Source organism: Zerene cesonia, chromosome 10, assembly GCF_012273895.1.
Source record: "Zerene cesonia ecotype Mississippi chromosome 10, Zerene_cesonia_1.1, whole genome shotgun sequence".
Taxonomy (NCBI): Eukaryota; Metazoa; Arthropoda; class Insecta; order Lepidoptera; family Pieridae; genus Zerene; species Zerene cesonia.
Window position 1 is genome coordinate 6,159,039 of NC_052111.1, and position 17,647 is coordinate 6,176,685.

General features: G+C 32.8%; 3 protein-coding genes across 4 annotated transcripts in view; 2 read left to right on the plus strand and 1 right to left on the minus strand.

The window, feature by feature from the left end:
* Nucleotides 1–2,547, plus strand: part of LOC119829787 (microspherule protein 1) — a 17,171-nt gene extending 14,624 nt beyond the window's left edge. The window contains exons 7-8 of the mRNA XM_038352495.1: nt 1,698–1,913; nt 2,429–2,547. Of these exons, the coding sequence (XP_038208423.1) occupies nt 1,698–1,913; nt 2,429–2,518 (306 nt within the window). The 3' untranslated portion in view covers nt 2,519–2,547. The remainder of the gene's footprint in view (nt 1–1,697; nt 1,914–2,428) is intronic.
* Nucleotides 2,548–2,551: 4 nt separating this feature from the next.
* On the minus strand, nt 2,552–11,965 carry LOC119829786 (putative uncharacterized protein DDB_G0282133). Of its 2 annotated transcripts, none has more exons than XM_038352493.1 (2): nt 11,864–11,965; nt 2,552–11,731 (listed from the first exon to the last, which is right to left on the minus strand). In XM_038352493.1, exon 2 carries the CDS (start codon nt 11,619–11,621, stop codon nt 4,926–4,928), a length of 6,696 nt encoding a protein of 2,231 aa, XP_038208421.1. In that variant the 5' UTR covers nt 11,622–11,731; nt 11,864–11,965; the 3' UTR covers nt 2,552–4,925. The 2 variants fall into 2 exon arrangements, with proteins under 2 accessions (XP_038208421.1, XP_038208422.1); XM_038352494.1 differs by having other exon boundaries at nt 11,821–11,945.
* A 598-nt stretch (nt 11,966–12,563) lies between these two features.
* Nucleotides 12,564–17,441, plus strand: LOC119829719 (cleft lip and palate transmembrane protein 1-like protein). Its single transcript, XM_038352357.1, has 8 exons — nt 12,564–12,942; nt 13,451–13,637; nt 13,732–13,868; nt 13,948–14,230; nt 14,861–15,049; nt 15,483–15,685; nt 16,132–16,383; nt 16,653–17,441. The coding sequence occupies exons 1-8, from the start codon at nt 12,674–12,676 to the stop codon at nt 16,744–16,746; spliced, it is 1,614 nt and encodes a 537-aa protein (XP_038208285.1). The 5' UTR covers nt 12,564–12,673; the 3' UTR covers nt 16,747–17,441.
* Nucleotides 17,442–17,647: the final 206 nt, after the last annotated feature.

Here is a 17,647-nt window from a genome sequence, read left to right on the forward strand (position 1 = left end):
ATTTCATCAGATTATATGATCTATCTTCATTGCAATTTCATAATGTCTTTGGATTTTATTTTTTAGAATGTCATAAATTTTTATTATACACCTATTGGCTATTTGCAAAGCGAGACCTCTTTTTAATAAATAAACCTTCACTTCTTGTGTGTAAACTTATTTATATTTGAAATTCAAAATGTAGCAACGATAAAATTATTATTTTATTTTGTATTTCTTAGGTACAATCATAATTTTTTTTTGCTTGAAAATTAATGGCCTCTCCGAACTACTACAAGTTTCTTTACTGTTTCATACATTGACGTCATCGAAACGTGCTAATGGTGTCAAATTTTTTCTTTCTATAATTTTTTCCCACTTTTCGTTAGCGATGTTTACCATCACTTAAATGGATAGCTATAGAAATGATAACATTCGAAAGATCGAAACGTAAAGCATTAAACAGTTTTCAAGTAATGAACATTTTAAATCAATTTATATAGTATTATAATTTTCGATTAAAATAATAAAGTCTATATTAACATAAATGGAAATACCTAAAACGATACGATAGAATTCAGAGATAGATAGGTAGAATATGTAGGATAATAAAGTAGGTAATTGAGTATATTCCATAAAAGTATAGTAAGAAAGCAAATAAGATAACACAATCTTACATCTTTATGACGATTTTAAATATTTTAGTCGAATAATAATACAAAGAGAATAGCTTTTATATTCTGTGTTTCATTGTTACGACTAACTAACGAACTACTATATCGATTTCAATAATTATTTTACTATCAGGAATCTTTAATATTTACCGGAAAAAATCTTTACCGAGAAACATAGTCTACAATTTAACTATTTTATGTTTTTCATCTGAAGCTGTGACAAACGCCTAATGTCTAATGCTAAATCTCTATATATATATAAAATTTCCCACAATGTTAGTTACCATACTCCTCCGAAACGGCTAGGCCGATTCTCATGAAATTTTGTTTGCATATCGAGTAGGTCTGAGAATAGGCCAACATCTATTTGTCATAGCCCTAAATGGTAAAAGTTGCTGAACAGCGTATGCCAGGTCAGCTAGTAATAATATAAAATTCGTCTACCACTAAAAATAAGGTAATCCTCATTAAACTTTTGCGCTTATTTACTAACAAATACCTACCAAACTTTAATAACTAAGCCCTTGTAATTAACCAACGCCTTATAAACTATTATAACACTGAACAGCTCGACGAATTAATTAACACAGAGCCGAGGTACTGCATTGTTCCAATCAGTGTTGAATACGTAACATGCAAGTATTGAAATATTAGCTACACTGTTATACTGACGAGCTCTCACTACACTCCGATAACCTTATCTGCTACATAACCGCGCAAAAAACTAATTAATAATACTCCATTTACCAGAAAACCATTTGAGTGAGTGTCAGCTACTTGCAAATTTGTGGCGAAAACTGTATCTTTATCAACGTATACATTCAAAGGATGCAATAAAGTTCATAATTATCGCATTAAATACATCGTGTCGTATAAATTTATGGTTTAAATGCGATACATTGAACGGTTGTTAATATTTTATGTTCCACGATCAATAATTTACGTTTATTATAAATTCAACCTGCCTCCGTTTTTAGTTCTTAAGTCGATCGAGCGACGTTCTATTTTTGCCGGGTGCCTAATTGAAGATCGTTTATTTCGTAGATAGCTGTGGGTCGAAGTACAAGGGATCATACGATCGACGTGGATTTGAGTTTGGAAGGACCCGCCGCCAAAGTCTCTAGGAAACAAGCCACCATTAGACTGAGGAATAGCGGCGAGTTTTTCATGTCCTCTGAAGGGAAGAGGCCTATATTTGTTGATGGCCGACCGGTCCTTCAAGGGAATAAAGTGAAACTTAATCACAACAGTGTTATTGAGGTAAGGATTTATTAACTTTTAACAGATTAACTGTATAGTATTTCTTGATTTTGAGAACAATGTAATACCAATACTATATTGTTATAAATTAAAAAGAAGGATGATGGGGTTGAAAATTTCCTTCTGCATATTAAATAGGTAGTTGAAGATGTATCTCTTTATTAAAAGTACTCTCCAAAATGTAAAGCACTTCATCCCGTCAAGTAAACAAAACTTATTCAAGCGTTTCATGTTTTAAACAATTATTTTGACTTGAAATAAATGATACATATATAAAATAAAAATTGTCTACATTGAAAAAAATATTTCTTTTGTATAATAAATATTAAAGTAGAAAGACAATGTAGCTTAAAAATGTCAACATCGACATAATGAGGCTGAAGCTTTCTATATAATTTACCAGTGTCACCTATGCACGCGGTCTGCTTCGAACAATTGATTTTGTGGACTAGTGTGTCAATGCCAGCAGTGAAACCGGGCACATACGTAACTCGTGCGTTACTCTTTGTCCACAGATAGCCGGCCTTCGCTTCGTGTTCCTCATCAACCAAGACCTCATCAGCGCCATTAGACAGGAAGCAGTCAAAGTCAATATACCCGTTTAAAAATAAATGAACGTAAAATAAATTAAAAACTCGTTTTATTGAGAACACATTTATTTGGTCAATTTTTAGAACAATTCTCAAAACTAGGTACCACTCGAAAAAATAATATACCCATTAAAAATATTTACTTAACACACTCGAATTCCAGTAGCTCAATACAGAGTGTGCTTATATTTACGTCTATCACGATACACTATCACGTGCGTTACTGGCATAATAAGATATGCATTCAACGATTAAAACACAAACAAAATTAAACATAATTTTTTAACTATATAAACTTTATCCTTAACCCTTACAAACGAATAGTGCTCAACCGTAATAATATAACGTAATCCTATAAAGTTACTTCTATAACAATGGCCACCAAAGTGCACGAAAACTCAACATATCACTCAACAGTGCTAACAAGCATACCATCAAAATAAATACATAAACATAGAAAGAAATAATATTTTTTTAATATCAGTCAATAGACTCGGTATCGAATATGTTTAGCCTCAAAAGAAATTAAATATTTACAAACACGAATCGTAAAATCAAACAGAAATACCCTTTCATTACATTTGTACATATACAATGTCTGATACAATTATTTAACAATATTCTAAACATACCCACTTTAACATAATATTACATTTAAATCTATAATAAATTAAACAGTCCAGTAAATCACTAAACTTTCAACACTTTATACTCACTATTTTACTTTTAAATTACACTTATCTACGAAGGCAACATAGGTAAATAAAAGCACATTATTTGGTATATTTAAATAACACCCTGTAATAATATGAATATATTTATATGGTTAGGCACAAAGTGCGATCTGATACTGAGTGCATATTTGTATGAGATCAGTGACTTCAAAGGGTCGTGGCATTACCAACAAATGCAGATTTTAATTAAATTTCGTCCGTCATCGCATCGATATGAATAGTGCTGCCAAGTTTAATTTTTTGTTTTACAGCATTCCAATGCTTCATAAATAATAAAATGCGATATTAAAATGTTCAGAGTTACAATAAAAAATCTACACTTGTTGCGTTTGGCCTACATCAACCCTAAATGGCAGGACAATAGTGTAAATAACATCCCGAATCTTTAAAAGCATCGCAAAAAATGTTCGATTAGCAAATATATATTCATAAATATATTACCCTATCACACTACTTGTATATTATTAATTCTGAATATAAATACCATTTGTATATTCAAAAATAAACATTTTAAAAACAAGGAATCTTTGGAACTATATCTGAAAGTGTATAACACTAAAAGGAATATTTCAAACTATGTTTTTAAAGTTATAAACAAATGAATTATCTCGCAAAAGGCACTGATTTTTGAAAATGGGATAAAAGTGAACCCATTATTTACAATAAGGAAAGCGTAGCATTTGGAGACTTGTTTTCAGGAGGTAAATATTTCCCGAGGCACTTTGTGTTTTAAGGCAGATGAAAAGTATGTATACGGAATAGCTGAAGTGTTATCACAAACATCATTCGGAAACGTTGATGGTATATAGGAGCTTTTTGAATAAATACATTTTTACTCAACATTATTTTGTGAGTGTCGGCTTTGGTTATTTCACGCTATAACTTTATTACTTTCTACGCAACAGCGTGTATAAAAATCCGAATTTTGCATCGATGTAGACTACGATTTTCAAAACAATAAATACAATCATCATAACGTATTATTGTATCCCGCTCTTTTGTACTTCCGCCCTTATCTTACTACATTACAATTTACAGGTACATCTTTCATATGGAAAGAATGATATTATATTGTGTGCTTAGAAAATACATGAGCAATAGACCATCACACAGTTTTGATGGTAGTAAAATATTTACACGTCGAAACTGTTTTAAATATTAGTAATGATTACATAACGTAACTATTTGTATACAATATCAGTATTTAATAATATCTAAAAAGGAATGACATACGCAACCACATCATAAACTATGTACAAAATAACAAAAATTAAAAGTAACAAATTCTATCATTTTTCTATGAATATAATATATAACAATATTGTAAAAAGATAAATTATTTCAGTGCTTAGAGTGTGCAACAGACAAAACTTTTATAAACTATACTTTGGAATCTGAGTTAATGAAAACAAATGATTTTTAAACTTTAAATAATATAACGAATATATTACAGATCTCAAAAATTGCACTATTAAATATTATCATCATAACATACAATTCACACTAATTAAATTTTGGCTTCATTTACTGTTTTATAACTACGTAATAAACTAATAAAGGTAACTACAATAATACAATATATTTTAAAAGGAATGTTAGACACGAGACCATCCTAGGGTGGGATCCATTACGGTGCAGTCGGAGACTTTAAATAGGTACCAGTTATTGAAACCGTATTTAACTGCAACTTAGTAGTTATGTTTCAGCCTTATCGTATATTTTAAATTGCCTGATGATGCGTTATCAGAAGTCGGTTGACTAATGACGAACTTAGCAGTACAAATTGATTTATATTTTTTAAACTTCTCTGCCAAAACAAAGGTTTTCTTCCTGTGACAATATACAGCTTTAACTTTGTTCCTTTGTGCCATCTTATCAACGAATTCATTTCTTTCTATAAATACCCAGGGTTGCCACTTTCGACCAGTTAAATCTGGATTATAAGATTTCTTTTTATTTGAAGAACTAGCATAATGTGCCCCATTCTCGTTTTTCTTAATAACTACTTTGGGAATACTGTGTTTAGTTTTCTTGCTATTTTCTTTGTGCCTTTTAAATTGAATTTCATCAATACTTTTGAGGACATCTTCAAACTTGGGTTTTATTTTCTTGGGAAAGTCGTGTCTTATAGGATTACTTACGTGGTTTATTTTTTGAATGAACGGTTCATCTTTAGCCAGTTTCAACTGTTTTAATTTATTCAGACTTTGTTGAGGTAAAGCTAATTTTACTTTAAGATCTTGCGTCTCTTTTAAAGGAGGAATATATTTTTTTGCAGCTTTGGTTATAAGTGGCCTAAAGTTTGAAGTGTAATCTTTAATTTCGCTTAATTTATAACTATTGTTTGAAATGTCGGGTACGTTATTAATTTGGGATCTCCTGGATCCATTTACGCTGGTTATTTTAAGTAAAATACTAGAGCTAGAGCCCTTTTCTTCTGATGTCGTTGAAGACACTTCTGGTGATCTAGATGTCGCATAATCGATATTATGGTCTTGATTTTCAGATAAATTATATTTATTCACACTTATATCACAAGAATCTACCACGCAATCACTATATTCTTGAAGTTTTTCGTATGGGATACTGTCTAAGTTGTTATCAACGTTTGTAAAGTTGCATTCATATGAAGGACTTTTATGAATTTTATTTTCCTTGTTGTCTAATAAATCTTTAATATCATTATTAATAAAATAATGTTCCGATTGTGGTAGGCTATCGCATTTTGGGGATTTGGCTTCATCGTCGAAGGTCATTGGACTGCATACTTCATCATTAGATACTTCTTGTCCATTATGAGATTCTATATCAACCAGTGTTTTATTAACGTTCATTTGAGGCGTTTTATATAATGTTTCAACGAGCTGAACGTCATCGACGCACAAATTGTTGCCATATATTTCCTTTACTTTTACCATATGATCAATTTCACTCTCAGAACACGTGCTACTTTCATCATAATTTTCATCTCTAGACAAACTGTTTGGAGAAGTCGGCGCACTTATGATGATATCTTCAGCAACATCATCATTAAACACTGTCTCTATGCAGGCTATATCCTCCACCCAAGTGTCACGAACTGCATCGTTTTTCAGAGTCTGCCCACCATTTGATTCTAAAATATCCGAAGTAAAGCTTTCAGTAAACGAAATTTCTTCAGATTCGTTAGAAACGCATAAATTAAGGATGGCATCAGCTGAATTACAAAATGCAGTGGAAACTTCTGTGAAACAGATTTTACTAGTATTATCATCTTCATCTTGCGCAATAACATATTCTTCATCGTTGTCAATTAGAATAAACAGGTTTTGATTGTTACATATTGTAGATATAGAATTTCTTCTATGATTCTGGATAAAACTCGAAAACTCTTCATCTTCTGGAGTCTCTAAAATCTCCTCAGCTATCAATCTTCGCCTTTTTGGCTCTTTTACAAGAGAATGGTCTGTTGTATTGTTAGTATACGATGCAATAGCTGAATCTGATAATGATCTTTTTAAAGTGCGGCGGTTGGATACTCCGTTATTTGTTATTTTATCTTCGGAAAATTTAGTATGTTTTATGTCATTGTAATTATCACAGATATCTTGGTCATTTTGTGCGAAAGCATTATTGCATTGTTCTTTGATATTCTTATCGTCTACAGAAGAGTCAGATCCCAAAGGTACGATTGTTGCTCGAAAATTCGCCTCTACTCTGTCTTCATTATCTTCTTTTAGTTTCTTAGGTTGAATGCCTTCATCGATTAAGCGAACACGCATTTTTTGCTCTGAAACATTATCACCTGTGTCTATGCTTTTGCTGATACCCTCATTATAAATAATGAGATTTTGTAATCGCCACGAAAAATATTTACTTGAAAAGTATCTTGTTTTTTTACTTTGTTCGTGAGTTGGGACATATCGTTTAATTTCAAATTGATTTTCTAAAGATGTTTCAAAAGCTAATTCCTGCGCTCGCTCTATTTCCTGAATCTTAATAAGACATAAATTTTCTTTTTGGACTTCTTCAACTTCTTGAAAGTCCGCTGTTCGCTGAAAATTATTATTTAAGCTATGTTCAACTTCAGCAGTTTTCACCAAAGTGTCATGTGAACCTGTATGGGAATATTTCGCTTTTACATTGTGTGTATTATCTTTGGATGTTTCTAACCCTACATCGGTAAGTGTTTGATTGTCTTCTTTGTTTAATTGGGATGATAATGTATGAGAAGAAAATTCAATTTCTTCTATTTCTTGATTTTTTATTTGAGATGTTTGCTTATCTTCGTCACTATGGGACGGGATTTGTAAGTCCTTTTCACCAATGCGTAAATGAGTACTGATTATATTTTCTGAATTAAATGTTTTTTCATTTTCAAGAATATAATTAGAATGGAATCGATCATCTTTTTGTATTATCACAGTTTTATTTTCATCACTTATTCCATGCTCATTATTATTTGTTTTTGCTTCAATTTCCATCGAATGTATCTCGTTGAGTGATTTTAATGCTTTATTTGATTCAAATTGCGTTTTTTCTGTTACTAGTGGTCTATTTTGTGCCATACTTTGTACATCTTGCGATATTGTGCTTGTCAAAAAATGCTCAACTATATTGTTTGTACATAAATTGTCTTTACTGCAAATTTGTTTATCACTGTTGACATATTCATCATACATAACGTGATTTTGTTTATCTTTGCTATATGAAATAATTTGATGAGACGTATCCCTATGGTCAGACATTTCAGATACATGTGAACCCATTTGAGTATTTACTATTTCGGCTGTATGCTTCATCAGCACTGTACATTCTTTTTCGACTGCCAAAATTTCTTGAGAATTATCTTCTTCTAGTAACTTATCAACGGATTCTTCAGTAACATTGTTATTCAGTGACATATGACAAATGTCTTTGTTGTGGCTTTCATTTTCTTTTGTATTATCATTATAGTCATTATAACAACTATTTTTAATAATGAAATATTCATTATGCGTTTGGACATGTTCCGTCTGCGCCGTTGATTGATCATTATAATCGGTTTTTTCTTTCTGATCGTGAGGCGATATGTTCAAGTTTAATTCAGTATTTTCAATTATAGAATGATTTCCCTTACTAAGAGCAAGCTTAGTTGTGTTCACAATGGTATTTAAAGCTGTTACATTCTCCTTTTCTTCCTCATCAAGTATTGGTAAATTCAACATAACATTTTCTTTTACATCTGAATCATCAATTGTAAGGCAATCAGTGATTTGCATGTTTGCTTGAATAGTTTTATAGTGACGATCTTCACTAAGCATGTCTTCCTTTATATTATCGTTATTTTTTACATCATTAGCATTGTATATATCGGTGTTTCCTTTTTCGTCAATAATCGTCTGTGTATTTACTTTACTAGAAGGTGAACATAAAGGTATTTCCGTAGCATATTCAGTTCTTACATTGGAATTTGAACTATTTATATTATTGAGATCTTTTTTTACGGGTGAGTTTGGAGATGAATCATTATTATTATTGCACTGTGATACATTCACCTTTTGATCATATTTTTCGATATCCATGTCATTCAGTACACTTTTGCTGTCAGAGCTATAATCATGGTTCTCATTAATCTTGTTAAAACTGAAATCGATTGCTGTATTACTACAATCCTCTGGAGTATTAACAGCTTTTAATGGTGAAAGGGTACTAACATTATCTGTTGTACTCAGTTTAAAATCAGTTTCTTTATTTTCTTTCATAATTGTTGTAACATTTGTCTGAATTTCTTCATTCTTTCTAATATTATCTGGATTTTTTATAATAACACTATCAGTTCGATTCATAGCGGACCTATGACCAATATCATCAGGAGAGAAGTCATACGTTTTAGTTTTTCGATATTTGCTTAATTTTGGAGTCTCTTTGTCAGTAACAAAATCGGATTCGGCTTCAAGTAAATTAGTAGTATATGTTGTGTCTGAGGGAATATTTTCTGGCTTAATATTATGAATGTTGTTAGCATCTATAAACTGTTGATTTATTTCAGGAAAATTAAGCTCTAAATCGCTGTCTAAACGAGGCAAAGAAGCAAGACATACACCCGAATTGCTTTCGAGGTCTTGAAATATATAATTACTGGATTTCATTAAATCATTATTTGACATGAAGGGCGAATTCATTTTACAACTTGTTATTGGGTTTTCTGACTTATTGGGGAGCACTGTTGGACTGGAGTTGCCAATACCTAAATTAATAACTTTTTCAATTGCTCTCTCATCTAATATATTCTGTACAGGAGTGGCAACTTCTACATTTAACATTTTTGGGCTACATGGCTTTATTTCAAAGTTACATCCTACTTCCTTGTGAATGACTGATTGACTTATTTTAGCTTCAACATCTAAAGGCGAAATAGGACGTGGAACGTGTGGGGGTTGTTTTACTATGGGCTTAGGAGACATTTGATACTCTTTCATTATTGTTTTGCTTTGTCTTAGTGCAGGGGACTCAACCAGCTGTTCATATTGATCAAGAAGCTCAATACTATTATATCCCTTTATATTTTCGGGTAATTTTGAAATTTTTTGAATATGCTCATATTTTGATAACTCTTCTGTTGGTATATTAACAAGCCCAAGAACATACAGTTGATCTTGGTTACTTATTGTCTCTGAAGTTTTAGGGAAGTTGCTTGAACTGGTAGAGGCATTATTACTATCAGTTACTTCCTCTTCCCCTTCATTCCACATTTGCAAAAATTGTCTCACATCAAGATTTTTCTTATCTGAACTATTCCCAACTGACTGTGACCTAGATACTTGTTTTGGAAACTTCCTTATATTTGAATTATAGAAATTCTCATGGTTTCTGTACATTTCATTTTGAATTCTATAATTTCCAGAGTCAATGCTTCTTCCACTAGCTGAAGATGATTGGCTAACATAGCCACAATCTTCTTGTAGTGTTTGTATATTATCATTACTAGTATTAGAATCTGCAGGTGAAATTACTAATCCGGATGGAGAAAAATGTAAGGGATGTCTTAATAAAGGGCTATTAACATGAACATTTTGTTCTACACTTCGAAAGTGTATATTGTCAAATGGTTTCATTGGAATGTTGTCTTTTCTAAACATATATTGCGGAGGCATATTATATGGCATATGTCCAGGGTGTATAGGTAACATAACATCACTTTTTGATCCTGGTGGTCTATTTGGATCAGGATAATACATATGGTCAACAGGAGGATATATTTTGTTTCTATTATTTTCATACTCCAAATATATCTTATTATTCACATCATAAGGCAATTTATTTGGTGTTAATTGTTTAGCTGACAACTCAGATTGATGAGAGTACATTTTGTTTTGAATACAATTCCCTGGCACTGACCCGTATGGAGGTGGAATGTACTGATTATGGTAAGGATTGAAGTTTGTTTGTTGGTTGGATCTTTGGTATGAATCTAAAATTGGTTCTGCAATTCGCCTCATAGGAACTTGTGAATACATGGGATAAGGATGAGGTGGTACATTTTTAGACAATTCATATTTCTGAGGTGGGAAAGGCGCATGTGGGTGAAATGTATTAGTGTATTTATTAGGATAATCGTACCTGACATGAGGATACCTTTCCTTTATTGATGGGTATGGCTTGAACCGCATGTTTCCTTCTTGGTAGAGACGTTCAGCATTAACTTGAGCTGCATCATCATGAGGAGTCCGATGAGGCCTCAACATTGATCTTGGGTTCATAAAGTTAGATAACTCTGGGTACTGATAATACTCAGGTGCACCATAGGGCCTTAATGGTCTGGTACCACCGCTGTTGGCCCAAGCATGGGGAGGAACACTTCTAGTAAATGCCGGGTTCACATTCGTCAAAGGTATATCCGAGTTTCTAATACTTTTTTGTCCATTAATCACAGGATTAATAGTATAAGGCACTTCACTATACTTAAGTTCTAATGGCATGTCTACTTTGGAATTTTTTGAGTTAGGATCATCTGTATTCTTAGATGAACTATATGAAGGCGGTACCATGATCCGCTGCATATTTTCTTGAAATGTTTCTCTCGGCGATATGTTTCGTACCTGCTGATAATCTGGTAATTTCTGCATAAAATTTGGTTGATGTCGGTAAACATTTTCATTGCATGACCATGGATCGACTGATGCTTTTTTGAGATATACATCGCTGGCAGGGGGCGGTGGTAATACTCTATCGGGGCCTATAATAGCACACGGTCGCGTGGTCTGCGATTCCACTTTACCCAATGAATTTGATCCAATATCTTGATATGACTTATTTCGATTTGATTGTAGTGGAGTGCTACTTGGGTTGTAGCTCGCGTTGCCATCGTTGATCGGCGCACTTAGAGCAGAGTCTGTTCGTAAATCCTTAGCATCCATAGCCATGATGTTTAATACAGAAATTAATCTGGTTTCTTTGCATTTTTTACAATTATTTTCTAGTGCACTTCCCCTAATAAATCAGTTCTGTTTCTCCAATCAAAGTATTGTTCATTCTGAAAAATAAACAAATTATCAAACACATTCATTGACAACTGTCAAAACACTGCCACATAAGCTTTATATGCAAAACTTTAACAAGCACCTGAAATAAAATTCAATATCTCGTAATCGTATCTCGTACCTACCTATAACAAGTATTAAATTTTAGAAAACATCAATATTATTTCCTTGGAGACACCGATTTATTACGTTCCTTGGCCCTTGCACTTATGTCGCGTAAAATAACGAATTGCTAGTTTATAAAAATGTTGCTTTAAATCATTATTACCATTAAAAAATAGAGATTATGAAAATATTATGTATAAATTAATTAATTATGTACACAACGATGACTTATACAGTGTATTTAAATTAATGAATTTTTTTTAGAATAATCAAAAAAATATCTATGTGTACATGTATGAATATTTCTCATCGACAATCAGCCGTAAAATATTCGTTAACGAGAAGTAATGCGACTAAAAATATTGTTTATTACTAAAATATAATATATCGTATATTCATTTAAAATATTATATACGTAAGCAAATAGGAATTTGGTGCATATTCCATCTTGTTTCATTGTGACGTTGGAGCATTTCATCGGTGTAAAATGTGTAACATAATTTTTTCCCCACTTTACTCTTGATTCAAATAAGTTGATAGAACAATAGGTACCCATGTAATAGACGCAGATTTATATCATCATACAGTTATATTATTATTATTATTGTCTGTAGTTGCTATCTACAAAGTACTGACAATTCGTGTCAAAAGTCAAAACTGAAGCCTGAAATGTCAAATTAAATGAGCTTCTTTCGTACGACAAACGACTGACAACTGTCTGTTTCAAACTTTGAAGTTTAGATTTATTTCACGCTACAAAGTTACATGAAAAATTGTATTGTCCTTTCAGTACATACAATATAAAATTAATAAATTAAATTCCTCTTGCAATGAAATATATTTCGTTTAGTTTAATAATATCCTTAATTTTTGCTGTATACGTTATTAATACGATATGGAATTTAGCTGAAATATTTATACCGCCGGAATGTAGTCGTGGCGAAAGATGTTTTTCTTCATATTTATCATCCAATCCTTTGCAACATTTAGTATTGTTCACTTCTGTAAAGGAATATCCTTACAGAAATGGATACTCTGAAGCAGCAGTAAATAAAGTTCACACATCTCTAAAGTTTGATTATCGTAAACCAGCAAAGATGTGAGTTTATTTATAAAAAGATATCCTTATTTAATTCATTTAAAGTTCGCAACGCAAACACGTTGTTGTTTTGTTATATTTTTTAATACTATCCCAAAATACCCTAAACGAATTTAGTATTATATATTCAAATTTTTATTTATTTAATTAAATGTCTACAAGCGTTTGACTCGTCAAAACATAGATAAATATTTAAATTATCATCATCATCAGCTTATATTTTATGTTCCCACTGCAGATACACGGACTTCTTATGAGGTTTATTAAGGTCATATTACTCCATGCTGGTAAAGTACGGGATAGTAGATGATACATGTCAAACTTTTGAATCTTTGATTTGCCAGTTCCTCAAAATGATTCTTTGACCATTTCAAGTGGCAGTGTAAATCACTTGTGCAAATGAATAAAAAATAAATTAATTTTTTGCACACTTCTCATTTCCTAACCACCGCTGCTTGCTGATTTACCATTTAATACCAGTAAATATAGTTTATCCACATTGTTTTAGGGTTGTGAAATTGAACATACCTCGCAGTACTAGAAATAATGGTTCACTTTATATGCATGCAGTACTTCTGGATGAGAATCGCCTATATGATGATTTTATTGACATATTCCGCCAAGAAGCCGTTCACACATTGCCGCTTATCACATTTATGGAACCTCAGGCCGAAACATTTAATCTTTGGCAAGGAGTATGTATAATTTTCTGATTAAGTAAAGTACTTCTCAATATTTATTAATACATACTTTAATTTTAATTGAAACGGTTAATAATCAAATTTCCAGAAAGATGAGGAAGAAAAGCCTGTTAAGAAGATAAAACCACACGCACATATTTCTACAGTAGCGCCTTTATCAATACTAACAGATAAACTAAATCTTCCAGCCACAAAGGTTCCTGGTGAATTATATCCGTATATGAAGTATGTTCCCAATTTAAAAAAAAATATTTCAGATTGTAAATATAAAACAAAACTCATGTTACACACTTTTTTTTTTCAGGATACGAAAAGATAAGTTCCTACCGATAATCCAGCACAATGTTTTGAAGTCTCGTATATCTGATTTACAGTTATTGACAAGTAAAACTACAGAGGTTAATATTACTGTTGATGTAGCACCAACATCCTATGGAGTGTTGCGGCTTGCTTTGCATGTGAGGCTTGCTCTGGATCAATTACAAGGGCTAGGTTTCAGTGAGAAAGATGTTGATGATGTCAAAGGCATATTTGCTGACACAAATCTATATCTCCTGTCAGCAACAGTGTTGATTGCCAGTTGCCATGTGAGTAATACTAATTTTTCTTACCTTTCATAGTAAATGAGGTATTTAAGTGACTATCCTGAATTTTTCCAAATGTTATAATTTTTTGTTCTTAATTTGTTATTTTAATATAAAAAGCGATAATTAATTCAGTGTAATATAAAATTTAAATTAGTGTTCCATCATAACACCATTGCGCACCCACAATGCTTGTGGGAGCGCAATGGTGTTATGATTCATTTTTACCAACTTCAATTGTGTTTACATTCTAAGGTTTACATATATTAAATTTGTCATATTCTGTACAAAGGATCTTGCTGTTTAATCATATAATAAATTATGTTAATACAGTTTCAATATAAAATTTTATCCTATAAATATTATTTTGCAAATTAGCCTTGCAAACTTTAATTTTAATACAAATATTGACAAAAGCAAATAAGTTTTTGGAATCGAGCCTAGCCCATGTTATATATTTCACTCAGGGATTACATATCTATGCAAAAGTGAAAGAATATATTGAAAATTAATCTTGAGACTAGTATCTAAAAAAAGTCATGCAAACAAACTCTTCTTTTTATTATATACTATCTTATATTATTTTATTAGTATAGATGTTTGGCTTCATAAAACAAAAAATTATACTTTCAGCTCCTGTTCGACTTCTTGGCGTTCAAAAATGACGTATCATTCTGGAGAAGTAAACGATCTCTGGCTGGCTTGTCTGCAAGAACGGTGTTTTGGCGCGCATTTTCTCAACTTGTTATATTCTTTTACTTGGTTGATGAAAAGACTTCATTACTGGTGCTTGTACCTGCTGGAATCAGTGCTGTGATAGAGGTAATAATCTCAATTATGGATCAGATCTGAATAGATTTAGATTTAACTATAAACTAAATGAACTAATAAAGTACAAGATTCTTTTAAATTAAAAATGGTAATTTTATATTATGATCATTAATTATATTTCAATGTCTATTTTTCGTCTAGTTTTAAGGATTATAATTAGATCTGACTGTCTCACTATTTTAGATTTGGGCAACGAAAAAAGAGTCTTTCTGACGGTCTTTCTAACAGATTACCGTTTAAAATAGAAATCGCGACACTGTGATACAACATACAACCCGTACAAGTAAATTCCAAATTTCTCTGGAATGCAGCGCTTACCTCGCGCAGTCATAGATCGAGAGGCGGAGTTAACTTGCACGGGCTATATGGAACTTCATGTTCATAAATTTTTTGACTTTTCTATTAAAACAAGTTGTGATCTAAGGTGTGGAAAGTGACGAAAGTGCTGCACGTGCGGGTGTCCGTGTCGGGCGGGCGCGTGCGCGTGTGGCGCGAGCGCTCGGCGGACGCGGGCGAGCGGAGCACGGCGCGCGCGGACGCGGAGGCGATGCGCTACCTCGCCATGCTGCTCTACCCGCTGTGCGTCGCCGGCGCGCTCTACTCGCTGCTCTATGAGCCGCACAAGAGGTGAGCTGGGATGTGAGGCTGCTTGTGTTAGAGCAGTTATGCCTCGCCCTCGGCTCTATAGGCGTTTATGTTATATTGTGTATATAGCCGCACAATAGGTGAGCGCAGAGTACTTGGGATTTCTGCTCTTCGTTATTGCCAATCTGCTCTACGAGCAGCGCAGATGAGTTGGCGTGCTCCACTTTTTACTCTATCAGTGTCAAAACAAGTTTAGTTACATCAGACGCGCTCATTCGTTACTCTATATTTTGCTAAGTTAGTCGTGCACTTTATGTGCTTAATGTCTATAAACTGCAAAAGTAGGGGAGTATGAGCTCCAAAATAAGTTTGGTTAGGTTAGGTGCGTTACAACCGCTTATTATGCTCGGCGCTTTCTTTTGAATACACACGCGATTCTGTTAGAGCGTTATAGAGATCCAATAAACTGATAAAAGCCGATCTTTCAGCTGGTACTCGTGGGCGCTACACAGCGTCGTGAACGGCGTGTACGCGTTCGGTTTCCTGTTCATGCTGCCGCAGCTGTTCGTGAACTACCGCCTGCGCTCGGTGGCCGCGCTGCCGTGGCGCGCGTTCATGTACAAAGCGTTCAACACGTTCATAGACGACGTGTTCGCGTTCATAATAACGATGCCGACCGCGCACAGAGTAGCCTGCTTCAGAGACGACCTCGTGTTCTTGGTGTATCTGTATCAGCGGTGGTGAGTGCACATTTTTTATGTCGTGACCGACTTCAAAAGAGGGGGACGATATCAGTGAACTGATTTTGATGATTTGTTTTTCATTTGATAGCTTGAACCTGCCGTTTCGTACCACTTAAATTTGGCCCAGTTCTGATTTTAAGGGTAATTAATATAAAAATAAAATAGTTATTGTTTGTATTTGTTAAAATAAGACTGCGATCTTTGCGGTGTTGTAAAAGCGTAGTGGAAAAGTTAGTTAATATACTTTATTTAAAATAAATTTCTAGGTTATACCCAGTAGACAAGACACGTACGGACACAGCGGCAAGTATGGACGAGAATCCGGAAGTGCTAGAACCAGTCAAATCTAAGGACGACTAGGTACATATAAATTACTAGAAGAAACCAGGTGCACTTAGAATAATTATTTATTGCTAATACTAATTTACACGGTAATTAAACGCAATTGTTTTAATACGACTCGCTTCGTCCATTTTCCCGTGGTATTTAGTGTCTATGTAGCTCTGTTGAAAAGGTTTTATGAAAATGTTGATATTGGACGCTATCGTAGTTGATATAAGGCATATACAGGGTGATTTTTTTAGCATTCCATTATTCTCTAGTATATCAATTTGATAATAATTCTTAGACATACGCAGAAACATCCTCTATGATGTTGTATTGCGTGCTCAAAAGTGTTGTTAACCAATTTTGATAATAAATGAATTAGTATAATATGGGAAAAATAATATGTGAAATTAAAAAAAAAAAAATACAGTAAAGTGCATGTGTACAAAAATGTCATCACTGAAATAAATTTGTATTCAACTATGGTTGACAAGTTGTTAAAATAATAAACTAATAAATATGTAGGACTCGGGCAAGTAGGACATACTTATGTCAAAGGTATGTGTGTGGGCAGGACAGCATTTTTTTTGTCTGTGCCAACTATAATGAAAAAAAGCTATTTGTTTTTTTTTTATTAGTCTGTATAACGTCACAAATCACAATTATTATATCACAATATTCATTAGACTTTTCTCTGAATAAATCTAAATACAAGAGGCTATATTTTTTTTTTTTTCAATGAATAATTCATTGAATGTTATACAATTATATTGTAACTTTGTTCAAAAATAATATATTCATAATTAATATAAATAATTGTGATTAATATACAGAAGATTATGCACAAATATTTTTTTACCGCAGATCCGTCGAACTGTGCGGATAATGTTGTGGGTGTGATTCATCAGGCTATGGAATATTTTATACCATTTTC